Raw genomic sequence first — 9,264 nt, 5'->3', positions numbered from 1 at the left:
TCATTAATATACTGCAACAACATGGGAACAGAGCAGCTGTGATAGAATACAGCATTAATGAATCAATGGTACAGAAGTGGAGGAAGCAAGAAGAATGAGTTGAATAAAGTTTGATTTATCTGACTGCTTTGTTTCGCTTAATGTGCCTTATAAACCCGTGCACCTTATGGTCCGAAAAATACGTATTTGACTTTTTTATTTGGCACACTGCAGTTTAATGTTGCAAAGCACCTCTTTTTAACTTCAGTGGATATTGTACATGGGTTATGCTCAGGATATGTCAGCCCATTTCTACTGGAAATGCCTTTTGGTTAAACTTTCAGCAAAGAATTTGCATTTGCACTGTTAAATTTTTATATAGCTTTAATGCACATAAAAAGCAGCTTCTTGTTTAAGTGAAAATAAATGGATGGTGTTTTTTGCGCTAGTAAAGTTGTGGAGTTGTATTTTGTCTCGCATCAATTATATCGTCAGTTATATCGTTATCGCAAATTTTCAAATATATATCGTAGGGCTGCACGATTAATCGTTAGAAAATCGCGATCTCGATTCATACTTATGTGCGATCTCATTTCCAAATGACAACGATTTAAAAAAAAAAAAAGACGACGACGATTGTACCGCATTTTGATCCGGGACGTAATCTGCATGAAAACAAGCGCTCACTCTTCCTGCTCAACAAATGACAAGGGCGGAGCCTTATACCACGTGATACAGAAGCTGTGCCGTGATGCTCAAATTGGCAGGGAAAAACAACGGAGAACACGTCAGGGATGACGAGAAAGTGACAGGAGAAAATCCGTCCCGGTCAACCACCCAAACACCAATAACGGGAACAGCGCTTCCCTATACACGTCGAACTCCCGCAGGCACAAAGAAATTACGGAGGCTATTACTTATCACCTGACCAAAGATATATCAACACTGTGCAAAACGAGGGATTTAGGAAAATGATCAACACCCTAGACAAACGCTACACAGTGCCGTCCCGCAACTATTTTTCTATTGTTGCACTACCTGCTCTATACACGCACTGTCGAGCAACAGTGGAAACGGAATTTCAAGCAGTACAACATTTTGCGGCAACCACAAAATGTGAGGCATTTATTGTTTTTATGTTTATTTATTGTTTTTATGTTCAGTTTCAACTGTTACGAAGTTGATGTGCAGTTAATAAGTGCAATAAATGTCTGTGAAGGTTCTCAGTCATCGTAGTCAAAGGAGTTAGCAAAGAAAAGCGTCTGGACTTCTTAAAGTTGCTTGAAGACGTTTCACCTCTCATCCGAGAAGCTTCTTCAGTTCTAAGGTCAAATGGCCGAGAGTCCCAGATTTAAACCCAATAAATATTTATATTGGAAAAGAAAATCGTGAGAGAATCGTGATCTCAATTCTAAGCAAAAAAATCGTGATTCTCATTTTATGCAAAATCGTGCAGCCCTAATATATCGTGATAAATATTTTTGGCCATATCGCCCTGCTTTATTTCTGACTGAATTATTTGAAAACATAAAAGCATGACAGGTCTTTTTATTTGGACCCTGACCTGACTCCTTTAGCACCAACAGATGGGAGAACAAAACTATACGGCTGACAATTCATTATCTGATTGCAAACACAGATTTTAGCCCCAAAAAAGTATATTTTAAATTTAGAAAGTTTAGGAAAGGGTTCTACATCTTTATGATGGTGAGTGCAGGCTCAAGCTTTAATAAAACACATTTTCTTCTCCCATTTGGAAACACGGCAGCCGGGGATTCCTGCTGTAATAACAACACATTATTTTGATTAATTCCTGTGAAGCAGAGAAACTCTGAAATGTCATCTCATTTATCGGTGAATTTTTTGGGAAAACGTTCAATGACAATACAAATGATTTAAAATATGCAAATATTGTCTGTTGAGAATGTCAGTCTGTTAGAGTAGCAGGAGCTGTTTAAAAAAACAACCCCCCCCCCCCCCCCCCCCCAAAAAAAAAAAAAACCCTTGCATGCGAGATAAAGACAATAAAAAAAAAATAGAATTCAGACATTCAAATTATTTCTCTTGGACCTACAATGACCTTTGTTGCATTTTAGTGCACAAAGTTTTTATAGTCTCTACTCCACCATTTATTTCTTTTTCCAGTCCTCCAGCAAAATGATGTGCTCTTTAATGTATATATTAAGTCGTTTTTTTTGTACAATCCAAGCAGAGAGGCGCTGCTCTTAGAAAAAGTCCGATGCTTTCCGTCTTTTGGGAAGCTGCAGCAGATTGTCTGTGAGCGACGTGACGTCCTGAGAAATTGGAGTCTTTGCTTTGTTCGGCGTTGGCGTTCCCGAAGGAGTCGCCGGGCCCCCGAAGGGAGACTTGCATGCAGCGAGTCTGTGTGAGGGTGATGGGGTGTAACTTGCTCGCAGTGCTTTGTCTGTGTATTTGCTGGAAGTCCGATTTACGAGCCTCTGCAGGGCAGGCGAGAGGGCCGGGCTCAGACCTTTAGGCGTCAGGCTGCAAGACAAAGAATATAATGTTAGTTTCATTTCTTCAAGACTTCACAACTTTAATTCTGGTGGAAATGAAATGACAGACGCAGTGAGCATCAATACCTTGCAAGGTTCTCTGTGACTTTTCGTAACGCTTCCTGTTTCTTTGCACGGTTCTTAGCGGCAGCCTCGTTGGCCATCTTTAAACCAAGCCTTTCTCGTCTCCCTGGTTCTGGGATCTTTAACAAAAGGTAATTATAGTCAACTATTTTACTTAAACAATTACAAATTAACCATCAATCCACCTGTAAATTCTCAGCACCTTAAAAGAAGGTCCATGATTCCTCTCAACATACGGGGTGTCTGATCCATCCAGACGAAATGGTGTGCTCTCGATCTCACCCCAGGTCATCAGAGGTGACTCGGCTACACCTGAAAGGACAAATGCATGAAGAGATCTACTGCCAAAGCAGCTCCAAGCTGATTGTGGAAACAGATACTTTGGTATTCATGCTTTATCTGCTGTCTATCAAATACCACAATCACTAACAATGAGGGGGGAAAAAAAAAGAAAAAAAAAGCTTGATTTTTGGCAGCAGGCGAAGCGAACAGACAAAACGTAGTCACATCACGTCTTTGATAAGGAAACAGTTCAATGTGGTAAACTTTTAATTCTTTAGCTGCCCCAGTCAGCCCGAAATTATGGAACAGGTCTGTTCTATGCAAAGCACAATAATAAGATTACTCACCAGGTGCAGGTGAAGGAGTTTTTACATAACCATATCCATTCATTGATGGGGATTCATGTGGGATAAGCTCTTTCCCATCAGGACCTACTTTACCCTGTTTAAACTACAGAAACAACACAACACATGTTCTGCATCATCAAGAAATCCACTTTTTTGCCTCCCCTACCTCCATTTGAACAGTCTGGCATGCAGTGCAAGCACTTCATTCAGAAATAAGTGGCACATAAAGGCAACGAGAGTCATTGTTTTAAATACAGTATCACATTAACAACACCTACCTGTGCATTGAGAGCTGCTGCCTGTTGAATCTGGCTCTTGTTGAGAGCTTTGCTGAATGGGTCTCCAACAAAGCGGGTGTTCTTGTGAACCACCTCCCTTGGTTTCTTGAAGATGGCATCATCATCTTTAACACCTGATTTTAAAAAAGGAAGAAAATAATAATAATAATTGTAGAACAAAATAAAAATCTCACTCACTGACACACACAAGTGAATTTAGCCAATTTTGCAAGTTCACACAACATGACTATCAAAGCTCGAGCCTCCTACCCTCTGGATAATACATCAAGGCATTCTTGGCTTTGTACTCCCAGGTCTCCAGTCCAGCTTTGGTGCATTCGAGTGCTGCCTTCTCTACTGATGGTAAGGCAAGGTTCTGCTCATGACGCTGGAAAACAATCACAAGCTTTTATAAATGATTTGAATGCAGCCAAGAGGTAGGATCTATTAACACTCACCTAAGTCTATTTGGTGACTCAATTTAGCATGTTTTAGGTGAGTGGTTTACTACTCGACAAGCCTGTTGCTCTTATTTTGAAAGACTGTGAAACAAAGACCCCTGTTAGGAGTCTATCTTTAGAATAAGGGACTCATACTCATCCTCTTCAACTCCAAACTCTTCTCAAAAGTTACACTACGTCACACTAGCTTTACCTGGTGGAGTTTGAACTAAAGTTTATTTACATTTATTTTGTCTTTTGGGTTTGTTTTTTTTTAAGGAGTTCTGCACAAGACTGTCTTGGTAAAAATCTTTATAAAAGCAATCTTCTGTTTGTACAGTAGCATCTGGGAAATAGTTAGCTTCGTGTTCTTGTTTATTGGCAGCTGACAAAGCTTCTGGGTGCACTAACGTCACCTTCTGGTGGCACAAGTCTATTACGTCATACCAGACATGAGTTTGTTTTGTTTTTTTTAAAAGAAGGGAAAATGCTGTTTATCCTTTAAGACAAGAAACAGCTGCACAAAGTATTTTTTAAGCAATGTAACCACTATTAAAGGGGGGAATAAATCCTGAGTATAATTTAATTAGTTAGTATATAATTAGTTAGTATATATATTTTAACTGATCACACACACACATCCACAAATGTGCAATAACACAAATGTGCAATAATCTTTCTGGCACCGTTGTATTTTTCACTCTGTTGTATATAGCATTTGTATTCTATTTTTATCCTATTGTATATTTTATTCTATTTTATTCTACTGTATATAGTATTCTATTTTTATTCTATTCTGTACAGTTGTGTACTGTATTTATTCTTATTTTATTTTATTCTAATTGTCCTTCATAACTTTTGCACTGTCCACTTCCTGCTGTGACAAAACAAATTTCCCACGTGTGGGACTAATAAAGGTCATCTTATCTTATCTTATATACTAAGTGAATATATAATGCACCTCTACCAGAAGGAAGTGGTATTAATGGTCCTACAAACTGTTAGCTGACCACCATGCGATGAGCAAATAGAAGAAGCAACACATTAGCTTCCATTTGCTGGCAGATAAAAGGCATGTGGCACAGTCAGATTCGATGCTACTATATAAAACAGGGGAAACACGCAGAGCCAAAGAGGACTAACAACTGAAAAACAAAACAAAAAAAATCTGGTTCACCGCAAACTCCACCAGGTAAAGCTAGAGTGAGCAATCTCAAAAAAACTGTTTCTAGTTTTTGGTGAATAAGAATTCTAGTTTAAATGGTCATCCCTAATATACGTGCTCCACACCGCCACAAATTATGAGTTTAAGTCTGTGGGAAACTAATGCAATGATTTAAATACTTTTACAAGTTTTTGTGATAAATTGACACTCGTGAACATATGAAAGCCCCAGAAAACAGATCAGCACACCTGCATTTACACAGCTAACCATCCATACCTGTTTGAATTCAGCCTCAGCCTCATACAACCAGGCATGCTTCAGTTTCTCCTTGTCTTTTGCCAGATCCATTATCTGTTCAAAGGATGCATTATCCTCACTGGTATTCTTAGCGAGGAAGCGGTCCAGGCTGGGCAGATTTTGTTCTTCTGTGTCGTCAGCCCTCTTCTCTAGAAGGAAAGAAAAAATACCAATAATTTCTCATAGTCGATCAATTTAGTGCCAAACATGTTAACCACTAATGAGAAACAGAATAGTATACAATATGGGAAAGCATGTGAATGTCAAAAGAGGGATTAACAGCGAGACGTGGATGTGAAGCTTTAACAAATTACACATTTACTGCATGACGTTATGTGTTCATCACCCTGCTTACTTACCTCCATCTACAGCTTTAGCAGAATAAGTGGAAGCAGGGGATCCCGACCGGCCCACTGGTGTTTCAAAGCTAGCAGGCGTCACATCTTACACAAACAGAAGAGAAAGAAAAAATTTGAATGAGAAAAATACCTGTTGAATTCAAGTATTTTATCATTAACAAGTATTTTACTTGGAGAACACATAATGTCTTATTTAATTCCACTTCACTCACATGGTGCAGAAGATTGCGGTGTAGATTTTGTCAACGAAGATCCGTATCGGATGGAAATTTCTCTCATCCTCTCCAGGTCTCCATTTTCCTCTGCTTCAAGATATTCCCTCTGTGCCTGCAGCTTTGTCACATCTGGGAAAAAGTCCCTCTGGATAATTTTCTCTAAGCTCTGTCAACAAAAACAAAACACAAGCAGAAGGTTAATACAGAGGACATACTACCAGGAAATACGGGCTTATGGCACATAGAGATGTATTCAGACGTTGGATGTCATGGTAATTTTAGTCTTAATTATTTCTTTGAATAGTTTGTTTCCATGGTGCAATTACATACAGTATACGTCTTTAATGAATTAAAACAACAACAACAAAACAAGAGTGTACACATTTGAATTCACTTTGGATTTTCTCTAATCCAAACAGGGTTAAATTTATGTATACAGGTTCAATATATACACACACTGACTTAAATCTTTTGAGTGTTGCTAAAGGTTTAACAAAGCCAAAACAAGGGCAAGGACACAACAAGGACAAAACTTTGTGTAACTGATCACGACTGACTACAACTGGTATTTTCTCTTCACCAGCATAGAAAGGATTTGTTTGACTGTAGTCACTGGATTGACCAATACTCAGAACAATGGGAAGGTCCAGTGAACACAATGAAGATCTAAGAATGAGAAGTTTAGATTTACACAAGTTGGGAAGATCTCTTGAAGCCATTTCTAAACAACTGCAGGTTACAAGATCATCAGTTCAAATAACTGTACGTAAAAGATTAACAGATGTGTCACCACTTTGCAGTGGTCTTAAAGAAAATCCAAACTGTCAACCTCAGATGACAGGAAATTGGTTAGGCTGTTCAGGAACAACCCTGTAACCACCAAAGGAATAAAACCTGCCATGAACTGAATACTGCTGAAAAAAAAATAAAAATATTTTTTTTTCCATTCACTGTGGACCAAGTGGGAGCTGACCAAGAAAGAAGACCCTGCTCTAAAATTGATACCTTTAAAAACTCAACTTAAATTTGTTGCTGCCCACATGGAGAAGCCAAATGCCTTCTGGAGAAAGGTTTTATGGTCAGAAGTGACAAAGTTTGAGCTCACTGGCCACAATGTCAAGAGTTACGTTTGGAGGACTAAAGGTGAGGTTTCCAAACAGAAGTTACAAAGGTAATTATGGTTCTGTGAATTCCCAGAAGACTACCAGTGACAATAAACAATGCAGCTATGTCTTCTTGTGCTCAGTGCAGGTCGAGATTTCATATAAACAAAGTCAACTGTGTGACCTGTAGGCTACCTACGCGTGTACACTATAAATACCCCCCAGTACCCTACATCCAATCTCTATAAATGTTATTGGACTGAGATGCTCCAAGTGAACTGCATGACTGGCAGTTATCTGGGAGTTCACAGAACCGTGGTAACTTTTGTAACTTTAATTAGGTTTCTTTCCCTCCTGCCTACAGACGTTGCAGTAAACAATGAAGATGACTTATACTAGCAGTGTCGTGAGGAAAAACTTACTGGTCAGCCAATGGCAGAATAGTTGAAGCTCGAGTGGGTCCTGAGACCGGATTAAGTCAGGTGACCCTAGCAAACGTGTAAGGCACTGCCCAGGATTCTGCTGCACAGATTTCCCCTCATGGAACACCTCGAATTACTGCCCAGGCAATGTTCCTGGTAGTGTGACAACTAATATCTGAAGAGACTTTTTGTACGTCTGTTTTACTGTGTCAACAATCCGGTGGGAAAGCTCTGTTTGGGCAGAGCTTTTCCCTTTTTCTTCCCAATATAACATATATAGCCCTGCTCTGAGCTTAAACTCTGAGTTGCCACAGTATACAGACACACAAGACCCCACTCACCAGACTGAGGAGTGTGGAGAACCAGATCCTTGATGGCCATCTAGGTCCCATCAAGAGACCCTGCGGTCTGACTGCCCCACTGTGTGAAACAGCAGCATTATTAAAAGACCCTCTGGATGGCATTGTGGCAATGGGCTGTGTGCTCCAACACAAGAAAATTTGTAAAACTTGTGGACTACGCTTAAAGCCACGTCTGTGCCAGGAACCAAATCAGTTTAAATGAGCTCTAATAATTCTTCTAAGAAGAGTGATCCAATATCCAGCTAGATTTATTTAGGGCTTTTTGATAGCTACTTAAGTGTCTCGTCGTGGTGCAACTGGTTAAACAATATTTAACCAAATATTTTCGGGGTATATGCATGCCATTACCATGCCATTCATGTAACTTTAGTAACTTAATCCTTACTTGAGCAATTTGCTATTGCACTTTCATATCGTGAAGTACTGTCATAACAAGCATCTTACTTTAAACCTATACGTAGATTTGATAAGTAAACACTTTTTCCACACTGACTGCATAATATTTGGAGCTGTTATACACTTCTGTGTCTGTCCAGACTAGTACAATAAAGTCTTTAGTCTAAAGAAATTTAGCTGTGTTGTACATTGCCTGCCTGCTAACTTACAGTTGTTAGCTAACAGTCGCGCCTGTCTATGTCTGCTATTATTTACCTCAATGTACTCCTCCTCATCCAGGACTTTTCTCTTCAGCGTTCCCTTCTCCACATCCTCTGGTTGCTGTTGAAGAGCCACTGCTGAGACCGCCAAAGGGACGAGAGTCCCGGACAGTGCTTTCCTCACGCTGGCGCTGCCCTCCATTGTGGTCCCTGTTAGCCTCCTAGCCAGATGGCTAAATAATCTTCTACTACAAATAGCGACGAAAATTAAGCTATTAGAGGGTGTTTCTTTCAGTGGGTTAACACCGCTTAAAAAGTAAACCAACAACGTAAAAACCCGACACTTAAAAATGCCCAACGCCACCAACTCTAACACATTAGCTGACTTTTAGCCACCAGCGTACAAACAACGCACAGCCCGAACGATTACGTCACCGGAAATTTACGGCTTCGCTAGAATTTTCCAAAATAAACCTTGAAAGCCAACAGCGGTTTGATAGTTCTAAGACTTCAACTTAAATCAATAAATAAATAATAAAAAATTATATATATATAATTTTTAAAAAGGCTTTATATAGTTTTTGTTTCATGAAATACACTTACACTCCATTTACAGTACAGAAGACAAACTCTAGTGTCCTGTCTCACAGTGGCTTTACAAAAGCACAAGACCTTCACATGTGGAGTTTTTAGTGCCTAACAATTTAATAATTTTTTTATATATTTATTTACAGTGTAAACAATTAGTCAGAAGTGATTTAAACTTTTGAAACATTTTCATGCCTGTCATCACCAGAAACGAACAACATTTTGTGGGAA

At 39.2% G+C, this 9,264-nt stretch overlaps 1 protein-coding gene across 2 annotated transcripts; it reads right to left on the bottom strand.

Annotated features, from left to right (window-relative positions):
- Window positions 1-1,978: 1,978 nt before the first annotated feature.
- Window positions 1,979-8,870, bottom strand: ess2 (ess-2 splicing factor homolog). 2 transcript variants are annotated; one of them, XM_063478571.1, is made up of 10 exons: window positions 8,501-8,870; window positions 5,960-6,128; window positions 5,748-5,831; window positions 5,368-5,537; window positions 3,757-3,874; window positions 3,487-3,620; window positions 3,209-3,311; window positions 2,782-2,891; window positions 2,583-2,698; window positions 1,979-2,484 (listed from the first exon to the last, which is right to left on the bottom strand). In XM_063478571.1, the coding sequence occupies exons 1-10, from the start codon at window positions 8,645-8,647 to the stop codon at window positions 2,205-2,207; spliced, it is 1,431 nt and encodes a 476-aa protein (XP_063334641.1). In that variant the 5' UTR covers window positions 8,648-8,870; the 3' UTR covers window positions 1,979-2,204. The 2 variants fall into 2 exon arrangements, with proteins under 2 accessions (XP_063334641.1, XP_063334642.1); XM_063478572.1 differs by lacking the exon at window positions 8,501-8,870 and adding an exon at window positions 7,829-7,903.
- Between the last annotated feature and the right edge of the window lie 394 nt (window positions 8,871-9,264).

This window comes from Pelmatolapia mariae, linkage group LG7, assembly GCF_036321145.2.
Source record: "Pelmatolapia mariae isolate MD_Pm_ZW linkage group LG7, Pm_UMD_F_2, whole genome shotgun sequence".
In the NCBI taxonomy this organism is placed as follows: Eukaryota; Metazoa; Chordata; class Actinopteri; order Cichliformes; family Cichlidae; genus Pelmatolapia; species Pelmatolapia mariae.
The sequence above is the reverse complement of the archived record's forward strand: the minus strand, read 5'-3'. Positions and strand labels throughout refer to the sequence as shown.